At 44.4% G+C, this 18,044-nt stretch overlaps 1 protein-coding gene across 2 annotated transcripts in view; it reads right to left on the reverse strand.

The window, feature by feature from the left end:
• The window catches only part of spidr (scaffold protein involved in DNA repair), a 341,449-nt gene that overhangs the window by 102,790 nt on the left and 220,615 nt on the right, over positions 1–18,044 (reverse strand). For both annotated transcript variants that reach the window (XM_078540540.1, XM_078540539.1), the window contains exon 9: positions 643–847. In XM_078540540.1, coding sequence (XP_078396666.1) covers positions 643–847 — 205 coding nt within the window. The remainder of the gene's footprint in view (positions 1–642; positions 848–18,044) is intronic.

An 18,044-nucleotide genomic window follows, 5' to 3' on the forward strand; every position in this document is an offset into this window, starting at 1 on the left:
ATAGATGGGAGCACCACCACTTGGAAATTCCCCTCTACGTCGCTCACATTCTGAATTGGAAATATATCGCTGTTCCTTCACTGATGCTGGGTCAAAATCTTGGAACTCCCTTCCTAACAGCACTGTGGGTGTACCTACATCACATGGACTGCAGCGGTTCAAGAAGGCAGCTCACCACCACCTCCTCAAGGGAAACTAGAGATGGATAATAAATGGGGGCCTAACCAGTGAAGCCCACATCCCGTGAATGAATAAAAAATGAGTGGGCTCAGTTGGAACCCAGATCAAAAGATGAAATAAAAGAATTCATTACTGACTTATAGAGTGTGCCAGTCTTAAGCCAGTTCCGAAGGAACAAGGATCCAATATGGAACTACCCTAATTCAGTGTGTAACAGGAAACTAGAAAATAGGATCTAGAAAAAAACCATTTTGGGAAACGAATAGCTATCATGCTAGTTCAGTGTAGAGTGCTCACCATGATAGATGGAGCTTTCCTCTGCAACTAACTGGGCTATACTCATTCTGGGGCTGCTCGATGATGGCACTGGGTATCTGAAGTGTTTCATTTCCTGTCTCTTAATACCTTTCATCACGATGAAAACATTCACAAAACAAAACTGCAAAAATGCTTGAAACTCACCTGATCAGCTGAATTATGCTTTTGTCTTGAATCAATAAGATTAAATTTCACAGCTAAAGACATTGGCGCTTTCCTGAACACCATTGGTTTTCCCGGACAGCAATGGTTAACTTCTGCTACAGCAATTTTTTTTGGACGTATCTTCTGACTAAAGTAAGTGCACAAAATAACAGGAACTTTTTCATCCTGGATATCAAGTTTTTGCCTGCAAGAAACATGTTTGAAAAATTAGAGTATTAAGTCAAACTGGTTTTACTACTTCGTCAATAAATGTACTGCTTAAAATGATGACATGAATCAAACATCAATTCTGCCTGATTTAATTGTTAACCTTTGCATATTGAAGAAAAAATCAATATTGGACAAAGAGAACCAAACTGTCAGTCAGGCATTTGAAATAGAATACTCAAAATGCTGTGATCTATGACAACAAATGTCAGAAAGGTGTTCTGATGAAAAATACAATTGCTTGTCATTCAGGTTAGTTGGTGAAAATCTTGAAATATTTAAAAACAATAGCGTTTCACAATGGGGGAGTTTAGAGTCATTCTGGCTGGATGAACTATGATAGGCCTAAATTTTGTGATCTTGCAATAGAAGACTTCTTCTGCAAAAATTCCCAATGAGTTCCGCAATTTCAACCACAGATGTTGTCTGGGAGGCTTCAAACAAAGAGACTCAGTTATTGCTGGGACAGTTTTCCTCGTCTCTTGCTCTTCAGTTGATGCTGGCGCTATTCTACACTCCAAGCCTCAGCTTTCCTTCCTCCACACTTCAAAGCACCATTCCCAGCTTCACACTTATTCCCACTGTAATCCATTTCCCTCCCCCATTTACTGACCTTAAATTCCCCCCCACACCCCTGTTCACTGTCCTTCATTTCCCTCCACATTCACAGTCTTCCATTTCTCTCCCCTGTTCACTGCCCTCCATCTTCCTCCCCCTTTTATTGCCAACCATTTCTCCTTGTTTCCTCAGTGTTGCTTAAATCGGAGCTGGAAATGTAAGTGATTCAGGGCACTGAATATTGTAGGCAGGAGCTTCTGTCCACTCAAGAATTCAACAATAACAACATATTTATAAAGAGTCTTCACAGGAGCATTATTTTTAAAAATGACACCGAGGTATGGTGATGATGGAGGAGGACATCTGACCAGTCAACAGGAGGCCAGATTGGTTGGAAGAGAAGAGGCCAGAGATCGTACTGGGGTTGATGAGTATCTTTGAAAATCGCTCTTAGCAATAGGAGATGAGGGAGTGTGGATGGGTACATGTGTGCTGCAATAGTTGCAAATGCCTACCTCTGTGACAAACGTGACATGTTGCAGCTATTTCTCTAAGTCTTTCTCCTCATTGTTGAGTTGCAATTATGTGTGTAATTTCTTTAGATCAATCATCCGCCCCAGCAGACACTATCCCCCAAAGGACCCAGCATAAGGTCTTATGAAGAGGAGGGGAATTCAGAGGACGCAACATCATATTCTTGTTCCGCAGCTAGCACCAGCTTAGTGGGTTTGGTCATGTCGGCCAAAACGGTTGCATCTACTGATTTGAAAACTGCACAATTGGCAGACCAGATGTCAGAGGCTGTGACAGACCAGGTCTCTAACTCTCAAATGTGGAAGACCAGGAAGACGCTGAGCTCCAGGCAGATGCGTGTCTGAAGTTGTCTGTGTTGGATATCCAAAGGGAGGTAGGCGAAGATCTGGCAGAGCTTCCAGGCAGTATGTGCAGCCTGGCAAGTACAGTGGAGGAGTCTATCCAGGCCATGAGCTATATAATCTTCTCCTCTTCTGAACACGTGACATTCTCCGTTAAGATCTTGGTAAATCTCATCAAGCGCCAGACCCAGCAGTATAATCAGGGGATTTTGGGATACGTGCAAACCTGCAAGCCCTCATGTTGTCTTGAGCTCAAGTGGACAGAGCCAATGTGAGGGATGGATGAAGCACGTGGAATCTCCACTAGGTCCTCATTCATCTCAAGTAAGCAGGAAGGGCCAACTGGACCTCATGATGGCGGATGAACAACAGCTGTCTGCATCTGGGGGCTCCTCTCAGGGTCTCGTTATTTGGAAAAAAGATATAATTACATTACAAGCAATTCAGAGAAGGTTCACTCAACTCATTCCTGGGTTGAGGGGCTTATCTTATGAAGAAAGTTTGAACGGTTGGGTTCTATACTACTCAATAGAGTCCACAAGAATGAGGGGTGATCTTATTGAAACATATTAGATTCTGAGATCACTTGATAGGGTAAGATGCTAGGAGAATGTTTCCACTTGTGCGGGAGACTAGAACCAGGGTACACAGTTGAAGAATAAGAGGTTTCCCTTTTAAGGTGGAGATGAGCAGAAGTTTTTCTCTCAAAGGATCGTTAGTATGTGGAACTATCTTGCCCAGAAAACAGTGGAGGCTGGGTCATTGAATTTATACAAGGCAGAGTTAGACAGATTTTTGATAGGAAAGGGAGTCAAGGTTTATGGGGGGCAGACAGGAAAGTGGAGTCAAGATGACGACCAGATCAGCCATGATCTTATTGAATGATGGAGCAGGTTCAAAGGCTAAATGGCCAATTCCTGATCCTACGCCATGTGTTTCCTCTCCTTCTCTGCCAGTGGCACCAACACTTTAGGATGCTGCGGTGAAAGAAGAGACTCCTGTTACTGTGCAGGAGACCATCACAATTCCAGGGCCCTCGCAGGCTTGGGTGACCAGTGGGTGCTTGCCAAGGTCATCGAGGCTAATGGGGCATCAGGATTAGCAGCCTGCCTCTGGCGCCTAGATTGACGCAGCCTTCTACAGAACTGGTAATTTGAACACTGCCCATACACCCTTTTTTCAGGTAATGTCTTTTCCTTGGGCAGCCCTGCCCCCTCTCATCTCTGAGGCCTTTTGGCCCTTTAATGTCAGCATGTCACACATGTGCCTGGCAAGCTGGTTGCTGCTGCCTCTGGCCACTTGCTCTCCTCTCCCCTCTCTCCTTCCCTCTTCCTCATTTAATTTAAGGTGCCTCCACCAGAGTGCACAATTCCGACGGCACTCAATGCCTCCTTCCTTTCAGCCTGCCATCTGATGGTCCCTCCTTGGCTGAAACCCCTCTTCCCTGTTGACCAGCTTACAGCTGAATCTTTGAATGGTTCAACATCTCACGCTTGTGGAGAGCGCTCAGAAAATAATTTCCTTTATCTCTCATGCAGTCTCAGCTGCAGCCTCCAACTCATCAATGTGCTTCATGTAATGTTCCAATCGGGCTTAATGATATCGGGGACCTGACCTGAGGTTACTATGCCTGATTTTACAGTGGATTGGGAGGGACATTCATCCGCACACAGCTGTAAAATTCAGCCCATAGTAAGCAGCGACTGGAATATCTTGGGCGAAGGTGTTGCTGGGTGGGGAGCTGTGATGTCCACTGTTTTTGCTCGAAGACACTAACATCTTCCAGTGTGAAACCTCTTCCATCTAATTTCATACGACCACCATCAAGTTTTATGAATAAAAGCAATATAAAGATAAAGGCTGTCACTGCTGACACTCAAATAGAAACTGTTGCGATTCAACAAAGTGGTTCTTAGAATTCCAGTAAATGGTGGGAACTCAAATTTCAGCACTGCTTATTACTGCAGGTTTGCTGCATCTTTCTAGCACAGCGAAATGAGAGAAGTACTTAAACCATTTGGTGTACAAACCAACTGCATCATCCGCAAACAAATTATTTTCACACACATGGTTATATTAGTGTTACTAATCCTCATGACAGCGGATCACAGCCAAATTACTTATGGGCAAATTGAACTTTTTGAGGAAGACTTGTTTTTAAAAAGGAGATACAAGCAAAAGCTGGCTAAGACTGTAAAGTAACCATTTTTTGGAAAATTCTCTCTGGACCGACTAGTCCAGAGAGAACGGAATATCATGCCTACTTCGGACAGACACACTTGAAAGGGAGAGAAGCAATGCAAAAGATTGAATTTTAATCTCCTATGGTTGCAGAGACAATGGAGACTGATTACCATTTCAGCAGAAGCCAACTCTTATTGAGTTATATCACAGGAGGTGGAAATGGACTGAGTTGAAAGAAAGTAGGTTCTGGGTAAAAGACATGTTTGTTTTTTCCCTTCCAGGAATACAAAAGGGAATGGGTTAAAAAGCCAGCTGCAAAATTGATCAGTGCGTTCTAGTTCTGGTGCGCTAGTGTGTGCTGTGAAGGTCATAGCAGAAGAACAGCAACTAGGCATCCCTGCAGTTTGCTGGTAAAAGTCTCTTCTCTCTGTCTGGCTGGAGGCAAGTCAGCAAAACCACAGTCAAAAAGGAAACAGGACAACTCCTTCAGCTAACCTGCAGAACCAAGTGTCTCCAAACCAATTGCTCAACTGCCAAAGTCAGCTCTACTGGAATCACCCAACGTAACTGCCACAATATTTCACCATCTACTCCTCATGGACAAGCCAAAGGCTGAATCATATATCTTTTTCAATTTTTATTTTCGGGCCCAACTTCTCATTTCTGATCTGTGTGTATGTCTGTTGTGTTTTTATTATTCTTTTCTTGGGTTTTAGTAACAAGCTTACTCTTTCTTTGACTCAAGAAGGCTTAGATAAATTGGCTCTTTCTAAAACATAAATACATTTGGACTTGGATAAGGTATCCACGAGGGAAGCATTAAAGAAGGGGAGCCAGCTCATTCCTCCTCACCTGGGAGCATATCAAAATTGGGGTCCCATTTGGGAAGGTAACAATTTGGGGGTATCTCATCCGCAGTCATGACAAATTAGGGCACCTCGCCCAGGGACAAGTCGTAACATAATGAATGCTATTGATTCTTTTTATTCATAAGTTAAAATTATTTTGAGATTATTTTCGGTTAGTTTCTTCTTACTGAAAGTGAATTTTGAGTAAATCACCCTACTGCATGCTACTGGACAAGTCAGGTAAATGTCTTGGCATCATGTTCAATTGAGCCGAGATTGAAATTCCACCTCCTATCCATCACCAAGACTGCCTCTTTGCACAAGATTTCATAACTGCCTGTATATTGCCCTCTGCCACTGGAACGTTTACATATGTTTTTTCCCTTTTTGGTTCAATTTTCCTCATGTTCTCCTTTTGGGCCTCCCATACACATAACCTCAAACTCCAACAAGTCTAAAATGCAGCCACTTACACCCTGTCCCTCATCTAGTCCTGCTTTCCCATCATTCCATTAGAAAAACTGCAATGGTGGGTCCTACTCCTGCTGGTTTTTGCCAAGTTCACGTGTATCATGCAATTATACTTCTCACGGATAAGAAAAGGAGGCAAAAGTGGCAGAAATTCAGGCAGGGGCATCATTCCGCCTGTTTCAATAAGTCAAAAATTTTACAATGGGGAAGCAAAGGTGGACCTCTGGAGGATGTGAGTTCACTGTTTCCAATGGCTGGAGTCGATAATCAGAAAGCAAAAGAATCAGAAGCGACATGAGGAAAAACTTTTGTTTAAATCAATGAATGTTAGGTTTTGGAATGATAGAATGGCGGAAAGAGATTCAATAGTAGATTTCAAAAGCGAATTTGATAAATACTTGAAGGGAAAAGAATTGCAGGTATATGGGAAGAGAGCCAGGGAGTGGGACTAACTGAACACAAAAGCGAAGTACTACAAATGCTGAAATCTGAAATAAAAACAGAAAATGCTAGAAATACTCAGCAGGCCAGGCAGCATCTGTGGGGAGAGAAACAGTTAATGTTTCGGGTTGATGAAGACGTTGAAGAGGAAAGATAGAAATGCAATCAGCTTTGAGCAAATTAAAGCGGGAGGGAAGTCAGGGTGGGGAGAACAAAAGGGAAGGTCTGTGATAGGGTGGAGGATAGGAGAGATTAAATGACAAAAGGTTTTGTGGTTATGGGTAAAGAAACAAAAGATGTGCCCAGATGGGCTGTGAATGGCTGGATAAAAGCTATCTGAATGCAAAGATCAGAACGATCTAAAATTGTTGAACTCAATGTTGAGTCCAGAAGGTTGTAGAGAGCTGAACTGAAAGTTGAGATGCTGCCCCTTAAGCTTGTATCAAGCTTCCTTAGGACACTGTAGCAGGCTAAGGGCAGAAAGGTCAGAGTGGGAGCAAGGTGAAATGACAAGCAACAGGAATTTCAGGGTCATGCTGATCGACGGAAAGGAGGTGTTCTGCAAAATGTTCATCCAGTTTCCATTTGGTCTCCCTAATGCAGAGGTGACCGCATCATGAGCAGCGAACACAGTATACTAAATTGAAAGTAGTACAAGTAAATCACCATTTCACTTGGAAGGAATGTTTGGGGCCTTGGATGAAGTGAAGAGAGGATGTGAAAGGACAGGTGTTGCACCTCCTGCGTTTTCATGGAAAGATATTGTAGGACAGGGAGGGGATGTTGGGGTGACTGACAAGTAGACCAGGATGTTGTGGAGAGAACTGTCCCTTCAGAATGCTGAAAGGGAGGACTAACTAGTGGGACTAACTTGATTACTCTTTGTAGGACTCTCAGACTTGATGGCCTCCTTCTGTCATACCGTTCTATAATTATATCCTAAAATCTGGAACCACCAAAAAGGGTTAGCCAGTGTCCTGCCCTCAAAGTCTCAGGAATGTTGGATCTTTTGCGATTCAATCCATCTGTGACCTTCCCCAACCTATTTCTGCCACCTCTTCTAGTCCTATAAACCTTTGGCTTTCTAATCCTTTGCGCGTTTCCCAATCGTTTTTTCCCTCTCCAACCAATAGCTGGGTACAGCCATCAGCTATCTTGGGGCAGCTTTTTCTGTGCCCATTGGCGTCGGGCGTCATGGCGGGTATGAACAGACAATATGGCAGAAAGGTCAAATATCGGTTTCATGCCGTCATGAAGCCAGTTTGCGATCAACCGCTCTGCCTGTCAACGGCGGACCACCTTTCCTGCTGCCAAATGTCGAGAACTTCATGTTAATACATCTGCATATCATTATATGCCCTGCTCGCCAGAATCATCACCCCACACTGGATCATCCAAGCACGTCGGCGTGCTGTTTCACAACAGCATTAATAAGACATGCACCTGGCGAGCTGCACTTTGAGGGGAACTCAGAGGTCAGTGCTCACTACCACTGCGCAACACTCGCGAGAGTCGCCTGTTATCGTCAAGATGAGGTGCCGCACATTCAGGCGAGGGCACAGGCAAGTCACTTTTTCCCAGCTGGCTGACAGTGCGGTGCCGGGACAACGTCTGCACTGCGGTTGGGCTGAGTTGGCATGGGAAAGGCAGCACTCTGCGAGGGGAGTTGGGGTGGGGACAAGGGCTGCACTGTGTCTAAGGCAAGTTGGGGAGAGCAAGACAGCATGCTGTGAGGCGAGTTAGAGGGGACAAGGCAGCCCGGAATTATGGTAGTGCATAAGCACATGCTGGCAGTGGGTGGGGTGGGGAGGGAAGCAGCCACGTATTAGGGAGACCTTGTATAAAGTGACCATTCCTCCACAGATGAGACAGTTCAGGCGCAGCCACGTTGACATGCTTGGAATCCGGCCTCTAGCTTATCTGCCTACTCAAGCAACACAGATGCGTGAAAGTGCCACCAAATGCTCCAGAGCTTTTCACCCCTTGGGCACAGGCTGCAAACTACTGAATGTTTTAGTGGGCTGCAGAACAATTGGACGACTGAGCAAGTTGTACAATCTCCTTGTGAAAGCTGGCCATGGAGTAGTCACTGGTGGACATGCTCACAGCCCCTTGCAATGTCATCATTCAGGTTTGGATCAGTCTCCCCCACGGTTCAAGCTAACAGTGCAGCCTTGTAGTGCGGGTTAGGAGAATGCCTGTGCCCGAGCTGAGAGCACAGCATGCAGTCCAGTGGGCGAAACTGCCGCCAATTGGTCAGGTAGAGTGGGATTTCTGTCAGCCATGCAGAGCACTAAACTCTGGCCATCCAAGTGGTGGCCGGCATTCTCTGGGATGCGTTAAGGGGCCTTCAGATTTATTCAAGAGAGGTTCTTAGTATACCCATGCTAATCCACGCATCTCTCTCTTTCATCCTGCAGTAGGAGTACATCAGGACCATTGAGCCTGGTGACCTAGCTGTATGCCTCATGGCTTACAGGGAGTGGAGACGAAGGAGAAGAGAGTGACAGAGACGCCTGGCTGGACAAAGGGAGGAGCAGCAACCTCTGGAAGAAGGGGCGGCTGGGCTCCCATGCATGCCGCCGAAGAGCCACAGTGAGTTGTCACTGGTCAGCGCCTAACTAGACCCAGAGTCTATAGACCGCCCTTGTCATTCCTGCAGATGACCAAGAACCAGTGTCGCCGAAGACTGTGCTTGTATAGGGAACTGGTGAGTCACATCTGCCACCTGCTGCAGGATTTGGCGCCATAGGGACATAGAGGGCATCCACTGCCAGTGTCCATGAAAATGACTGTGGCGCTCAATTTTTACACCAGTGCCTCCTTTCAGGGCTCCACAGGTGACCTCTATGGGATATCACAAGACTCCACGCACAAATGCATCCATGAGGTCATGGACGCCATCTTCGCAAAGGCACACAACTTCGTGCATTTTGCCCCAGATCAGGAAAACCAAGAAGCAAGAGCGCTGGGATTTGCCCAGATCTCAGGTTTCCCATAGGTGCAGGGTGCCATCGACTGCACTTACGTGGTGCTCAGATCTCTGTGGCAACAAGCAGCAAACTAAGTCAACCACAAGGGCTTCCACTCGCTGAATGTTCAGCTGGTGTGCAAACGCCAGAAATGCATCCCACAGGTCTGCACATGGTTCCCATGGAGCGTCCACTATTCCTACATTCCCTGTAGGCCTCAGATCCCTGACGTCTTCCAGGGTCCAGAGAGGCTGCAGGGTTGGCTCCTCGTGGTCAAGGGCTACCTGCAAAGGACGTGACTGATGACGCCTTTGCGGCGGCCTCAGAGTGCAGCAAAGAGAAGGTACAACAAGGCTCATGCTGCAACTTGCACTCTGGTGAAGCAAACCATCGGAATGAGATTCGGGTGCCTGGAGCCCTCAGAGTCCACAGAGGGTATCACACATTGTCGTCGTCTGCTGTGCCCTTGACAACCTGGCGCTGCAATGGGAAGAGGAGCTGGCTGAGGAGGAGATGGAGAAGCTGCATGTTTCACCCGATGAGGAGGGCGTCGACGGTGATGAGTGCCTCGAAGGTGATGAGGCCATCGCACTGGCCAGACGAGGCAGGCACGCTCGGGAGGCCCTCATAGGTGCTACTTTCATGGAGGATGATGACGACATGCAGTGTGAAGACACCATAGATCCGCACATTGCATCTGTAAACATTTGATTCCCATCTGGCTGGCGGCAGCGCACATACCCTCTGTGATAATGCTCCTGTCATGGAGGCGCAGCGGATGCCCATAATCCCGACATTCCAGGAGGATGATGACAAGCAGTGACACTCCATAGATCCTCACATAGCATATGTGAATGTCTGACTCCCTGTCTGACTGATGACAGAGCCCTAGCGCCCTGTGAACAGGGTCATATCATGGAGATATAGCAGGGAAAATATAAGTTCTAAGGCATCCTTTGTGAGCTGAACCCTTCAGGACCACAGTCACTGGACACAGATGCTGATGAGATGGGGGGGCAGCCCCACCTCAAAGATGCTGAGAGCATACAGATAGAATGACAGGCTCTGTGCCGCTGGCCCAGGACATTCTGGCAGCAATGACAAGCACCATTGAAGTGCAGGCACGACTGACTTGTCCAGTGACTGTGAAGACGCACCATCAGTGTGCTGGGAGGATTGCACAAAGCACAGGGAACAGACCCTGGATTGAGACACCTGCCTTTATCTTGTGCAGGGACCAAGGTTTCACATCTGAGTGACACGAACACCGCTCATCAGAACAAGCAGCCATAGGCAAGGAGATATTCTTGGGAGTTTATTTACGATAGTGAACATTATGCGCAAGTCATTCACACCCATGCTCATGCTGTACAACTGCACCTTCTTAAAAACTTTCCAACGCTGCCACTATTTCTTGGTGCTTCCCCGACATCCACAGCAGAGGTGGAGGCAGCCTGCTGATTGCTATGCCATGTCTATGGTGACCTTGGCGGGTGTCCTCTGAAGGGCCAAGACTTGGAGGGCTCCAGCCTGCTTTTGTGGTCCTGCAGTGTGGCAGTGGCAGCCTCCTCGGCCTATGGAGCTGCTGGGGTCACAGGAATAGGAGATTTGGATGGGCCGGGCACTCCGAGTCACCTGGCTGGATGGCCCCGGGGCGTGCACCTGCTAATCCTCCTCCCTATGGGTGCCTGAAGGCCCCTGGTTGACTCCTTGAGGAGAAGCGGAAGTTGCAGTGAGATCGAGCTCCACCGCACCTCTCTCGTGTTGACACTGTTGGAGGCCAGCTATGGTGTCAGTGATAGAGTTCAGTCCGCGCAGCAGTGCAGGACTGATGTCCTGGACCAAGGTCTCCATAGCGGCTGTCATCCTGCCAATGTCAACCTTGACAGCACAATCACCTCTGGCTGAAGGCAGATGGATTTCTCCATCGTACCTTGCAATCTGAGGAGTGCAGCTGTCATCCCTTCCTGCTGTTCCCATGATTATCGCTGCAACTCCAACCAAGTCCAGAGGCTCATCATCTGACTTGGACTCTGCAGATCCCTTGCCTCCAGCAGTCCTCCGAGTGCCGACAACCTTGGGCGTCCTGCCTCCGCCTGCTGTGGAACAGATTGTGTGATGTGCTCACCAGATTGTGAACCCGAGCCTGCTGTACATGTAGGTCCCACCGAGGTATGTGTTGCTGCACTGCTGGAGGGTGTGGGTGAGCGCTGTGACAGGTCTTCAAGGGTGTTGTCCTCAGGGTCCTCATATGAGGTGCTGTCAGCGCTGGAGTTGGAGCCAAGTTTGTCTGAGGGCAACTTAGCAGATGTGCCTATGAGACAAAGTGGAGATTATTAGTGCATGGCCGCACTAACAGTGGACTCACAATTGAATTGTCAGAGGGATAACCTGGTGCATGATCTTCGCTTGGATGTTTGTTGCCGATCTCGCTGTCATTGCAGGAATGGTCCACATCCAGGTCAACTCTGACGCACGGACTTCAAAGGGAGCCTTGATGTCCAGCGCTTCACCCCATCGGTCTGGGAACTCTCCCTTTTATTGTGTGCAATCTTGTCCTGCATAAAGACAGATGGAGAGAGTGTGAGCAAGGCGTATGCCCAGCCAAATGGGAAGGATGCCAGTTGTGCATGTGTGTGTGTGCACTAAGTGGAACCATGGACAGGATGAGGAGGCAATCTCCAGAGGAGATGAGGCCAGATGGAGGTGCGAGGGTGTGTGTGAGAGAGTGGTGATGTCCCTTGAGTTGGCAGTGAGTGAGATGCCAGTGAATGTGTGATGGGCTTGTGAGTGTGAGAGTTTGGAGTGATGAGATGGTTGACTTACTCTGGCAGCATGCATGAGACTGTTCATCCTCTTTCTGGATGGCCAACCTTTTGTGGCAGGGTTGGCATTGGTCACTGCTGCCACTGTCTTCCAAGCCAGATTGGCGATGTTGCTGCCCTTCCTGCAGCCAGAGCGGGGGTAGAGGACATCACGACATGCCTCCATGGCATCCAAAAACCGTTCCACGGATGCATCACTGAATTGGGGGACTGAAGCTTTCTTGCCTTTCTGGGCCATGTCTTCCGTGCAGCAACCCTGGGCTGGAAGCACTGAGAGGCATGTGTGTGGCTGCACTTTAAGTGTGGTGCCTGGCGTGAGGAAGTGGTGAGGTGGCAGCGTGGGAGGTAAATCGGAGGCCGCCCGCCAGTCAAACGGCGTGTTTCCCTGGAATGCATGATTAATGAGGCGGGATTGGGATTGTATGGCGCAAAAACCCATCATTGCACTCAGCGGGTAAAACGCCCTTTTTCCCACCTGTTACCGCACTTAGTGCAAATCTGGGACGATTCTGCCCTTAGTCTCACTTTCAGACTACCTCCCAAATTCCCTACTTCTCTCAATTTCTCAAAAGCTACCAGGGCCATGGTTGGCAAGTTTTTAATTTTTGAAGCAGAGACTTTAAAAAAAATTTTAAATGAAAGTTGCTGCTGTGCCTGATGTAAAACTACATGGACAGATTAATGATCGCAATATAAAAGCAAAATACTGAGGATGTTGGAGATCTGAAATGAAAACAGAAAGTGCTGGAAAAACTCAGCAGGTCTGGCAGCATCTGTGGAGAGAGAAACAGAGTTAATGTTCTGAGTCCATATGACTCTTCTTCGGAATCCTGGAGGCGAATGAACATTCTTACTTATGAATAGGTCAAATAGTATTTCTGTTTCTATGTTTTGAGAGTCTTAAATTGATTATAAATTAGCTGATTAGAATTGAAACGGTTTTAATAATGTGGTTATGACCAACAGAGCTTTTGGGTATCGGAGATCCCATCTATTCAATACCTGCATTAATGGCCTCGATGAAAGGCACTAGGATTGCAGACAACTAAAAATGTTATTGAAGTAAGGACATTTGTAAGAAAAGAATTGAATTCAAAGAGATCTAGACATACTATTATTGGGCAAGTAATGGAAGATTGCACTTATTAGAGAAAAGTCATACATAGCAGTGATAAATTGCAAATATTAATAAGCACCTGGTGAATAAGTCACTGGAGTACAGCAGGCTTTTCTTGTTCACTTGACACCGAACATGTCACCACACTAACATCAATTTGGCTTCTTGGAATTTTATACCACTTTATATAAATTGATTATCAAAAAAAATCAATGCACGTAAATGGGGAAATGTAAAAATAAAAGTTAAAATCATTTTTAACTAACTGGGTATGTTTACCATAATTTTAATCCTATAAGTCTTTTATGTTCATCTGCACAATTAGCCTTAAACAATAACTTGCAAAGTGTAATACTTTAGTATAATTTAGTTTCTTTCATTTTGAAATAAAAGTAATGACATTCAGCTAAAAAAGACTTGCTTATTTGTGCCAATATCAATAAAACATTCAGACGGAAAACATTATACCTCAAAATCCCTGAAACATAGACGCTTAGTACTCAAATGTTACAGAAAGAACCAAACTCAATTTATCTCAATTTCAGAAAAATGCATCTCTGATCTTAGCTACACTGGTAAAAATACCAGTAATGTTAACTGATATAAAAAAACTCTATTGAATAACCACATTCTTTCAAATTAAACATAATTGTTTATCTTGAAGTCACTTTTGAAGCAACAATTTCAAAAGAGCCAAGAAGAATCTCACAAAACCATTGAAATGCAATTCTTCCTCCCTGTGGAAAGCTAATTGTAAAGGAGGCGGTAAATGTTGAGTTTTCTTTAAGCAAATGAATAAATACTTGGAAAAAGATCATTTAACGTCAAACGACTTTTGAATTCTTTGTCTTTGAATCAATTTGCAATTTTATTTTAATCAGCAGCAAGATTAAAATTGGTCTCATGCGCTATGTTTACCCATTGTATTATTTCAATTCAAGAGATTTACTTTAAACATTACTTTCATTACCTATTTGAAAACAAATATGAAGAAAAACAGGAAAGGGCAGTGAAGTCAGATTAGAGCAAGTGCTTCCAGTTAAAAGCTTGTACCAGAAAATCCACAGTGGGCTAATGCCTTCTTTGAGCTATTTCTGCAACTGTATTACATTTTTTTTAACAAATTACGTTTCCTCCCACGTGCTAACACCATTACCAATCAAATAGAAAGATTCAATGGAAACACTGCTCATAGCTAATATAGGAAACTTAACATAAGTGCATGAGTTGGGTTTTAGAATTATTTAAATTCTTTAATAAGATTGGGCATCGGTTCCTCAGTTCTGCAGATCCCAACATTCTGTATGTTTCTTTAGTAATATAATTATAGTTAGGATTGCCATTTGTCAATGCACCAGACGGGAAGGATTGGAGCAGGAACGGACAACACATGTGCTCATCAAATTCTTTTTAAATTAAGAATCCAATGATAAAAAGTGAAAGATCAAGGTGCATTTTTCAGCACATTATTAAAGTTGAAAAAAGTGAAAATGAGTAGCGTATCAGGGAAAATTGTTTCAGATAATGCTCTGTTTGGATTTTAACAGTTTGAAGCTCATAAGAGGAAGGAAAGAGAGAGAGGTAAGGAATTTAAATTTGCTGATCCTGGAAAAAAATGGATTAGATCAAGTGACTCTACAGTAAATCAATGGGCCCATCTGGAGGAGGAAGCGCATGTAGAAGATTTTGTTGCAGTTTAAGAGGAGCAAGAAAGGGACATTTGAAGGACCATTGACCATAATCATATCAATAAAAGAGGTGAGTAGGGGGAGGAGGGAGAGAGAGAGAGAGTGAGTAAGAAAACTGTACATTTATTTAAATGCTTAGAAACGAAAAATGGATCACTTGTCAGACAACAGACTAATGCCTGTTTCACACTCCTGGTCAGGATACAAGACTTGAGCACTGCTATCATTAAATAATATCTAAGTTATGAAGTTGGACTTTACAGGAGGTGAAATTCTTCCAACTGATAATTTTACTGAAAAAGCTGTCATGAGCACAAAATGGAGAAGATGATTGGCAGGCAACAGACATAAAACTGTGAGAGGAATTATACGCAATTGATAAGATCCTCATTGTCCAATAAAGTCCAAAAAAATTCAATTTGCAAGGATTTACCCATATGACTGCAAGGAACCTCAGTTGTTAGAACCAAGGGTTTGCAATTTGAATTTATAGCAGAATTTTCAGGAAAACAGTGGATAGGATTAGGTTGCTATATAAATGTAGGTTGTTGTTGTTGGGGTGGTCATTGACATGAGTGGGCAATGGAGCGAGAGAGAGGGAAGAGTCCTGAGGAACCCCAAAGCTAATTGAGAACTTCTCAGTGATGCATGAGTTTCAGCACAGATTGAGCAATAAAACTAAACAGCAATTATGATAACTTGTGTAGCATCACCTCCTGCCAAAAGCTTCAGAGATGTCCAAGACAAATCATTTCCCAAAATTATCCAACGCCAACACCACCATGCCCAAAACTGCATTTCTGTTTATGAATAATCAGAACTTTTTAAACAGATAGATAATTTCAGAAAAAGATAAAACACTGCTGATGCTAGAAATCTGAAACAAAAACAGAAAATGCTGCAAATGCCTCCAAAAGTACTGATGTAAGGGCAATAGGACAGTACCTAGAAGTATAAAAGGAATCATATTTCTTAGGGATGGGATGAACATGAGCAAATTCCAAGGAAAATGAAAGATGAACTGGGAGTAAAAAATTGAAGGAAGTTACTTTAATCATTACATGCACACAAGCAAAAAGTAAAAAAAAGAATCAAATCCATATGTTAGACTTGATGGAAGTCAAATTAAGTCTTTTCATCAAATAAAAGCATGTTATTCGCCAAACTTTCAACAGCAATAATTTTTTTTAAAATCTGCAAAAATCAGGATGCCATGGAGTCCTTGTGAGATAAAGGGGAAGATTGCAGGAGATGCTTGATATCCAAATTACAAACATTCACTTGAAAAGCTACAAGGAACTGCACTGTCATTGAGAGAAAAATGTATCTTCTGTCCCAACAAAGCGTGATGAGTGTGATGGAATCCTCTCTCCATTTGCCTGGATGAATGCAGCTCCAACAACACTCAAGAAGCTTGACACCATCCAGGTCAAAGCAGCCCGCTTGATTGGTACCCCAGCCACAAACATTCACTCTCTCCATCACCAACGCACAGTGGCAGCAGTGTGTAGCATTTACAAGATGCAATGCAGAAACTTGCCAAGGCTCCCTAGACAGCATCTTCCAAACCCACGACCACTACCACATAGGGCATGAGATGCATGGGAACACCACCATCTGGAAGCTCCAAGCCGCACACCATCCTGACTTAGAAATATATTGCTGTTCCTTCACTGTCGCTGGGTCAAAATCCTGGAAATCCCTCCCTAACAGCATTGTAGGTGTACCTCCACCACATGGGCTGCAGCGGTTCAAGAAGGCAGCTCACCACCATCTTCTCACGGGCAATTAGAGATGGGCAATAAATGCTGGCTGAGACAGCGATGCCCATATCCCATAAGTGAATAAAAGAACAAAGACCCAGCATTGTGGGTTGTTTTTCTTCTCAGTGAAGTGGCTAACAGGAAGAAGCTACTGAAGTCAAGAAGTGACTCCAACGTTTATGGTGGGCTGACTTGGAAATGAATTTACAGCTGTTTAACCTAAGCAAAACATGACATCAGTGAGTGTCTCTATATGGGCTATAAGATGATCTTTCTTTAAGTTGTTTTGTTGGGAAACTTATTGTAACAGGCCAGAATCTTCGGGTCAGCGTGCGAGGGTGGATCCCGCCCGCCGACGCAAAAAAAGACATGTGGTGATGTCGGGCGTGTGTCCTGACCTCATCGCGTGTCATTTAGGTCTTCAGTTCGGCGGGCTTTCACCTATTAAGGCCATTTAAATATCAATTAAAATAATTAACAGAGCTGCCCGTCCAACCTTAAGGTTGGCGGGCAAGTGAAGAGCCCAGGCGGCCTCCACATTTATCATGAAAACTCATCCGCGGATGAGATGAGGTTTCATGAAGATTTTTAAACTCTAATAAAAATTTTTAATAAAATTCATAGACATGTCCCAGCTCATGTGACACTGACACATGAGGGGACATGTCTTAAATTTTATTTTCTTTATTTTAATTTTTCAAAATCAAACTAATCTCCCTGAGGCAGCTCTGCGCCTCAGGGAGATTTCTGCACTCTTTCGCGTGTATGCGCGCCCACCCGCACCCACTCCTGCTCAGCCCCTCTGACAGAGAGAAAACTCTCCCCTAAGTATAGTGTACCAAAGCTACTCTGACACAATCAAACAACAGGATATGGGTTCCCTTACTGAAAGGCAGAAAAAAGCTCTGTCTGGACTTCGCTTGGAAACTCTTGAACCCCACCTCCTATTGCCATTATCTCTTGCCACAATCATACAAAAGTAAACATGTGGTGGAATTAAGGAGAAAAGTCAGCATTCCACAAATAATTTGAATTCAGGGAGGACACAATTTACAGAGACAAACAACAAAGACCCTGGGTATCAGAAATTTAAGTTCAGAAGGCAGACTAAGGAACTAGAGTTTGCTTTCTTGAAGAATAAAGGTTGAGGTGATCAAACATACTACAAGACAGTCCAATTCCCTACTCCATAAAACTCATAAATAATATGTAAATGATTGAGAATTTAACAAACTCAACCAGATAGCATACGATCAAGACTTTAATACAAAATGTAGGGTGCGGGACCTTTCATTTCTATTCTGTAAATTAAAGAGACCTGCATTTTGTAATGTATTATAATTATCTGCATGCTAAAATGATCATAAGTGTGCAATCCTTTTATCATTTTACAATTTATTTTTATTTTAATGATTTTCTATAACTATGATAA

The sequence above is a fragment of the Cetorhinus maximus genome, chromosome 4, assembly GCF_964194155.1.
Source record: "Cetorhinus maximus chromosome 4, sCetMax3.hap1.1, whole genome shotgun sequence".
NCBI lineage: Eukaryota > Metazoa > Chordata > Chondrichthyes > Lamniformes > Cetorhinidae > Cetorhinus > Cetorhinus maximus.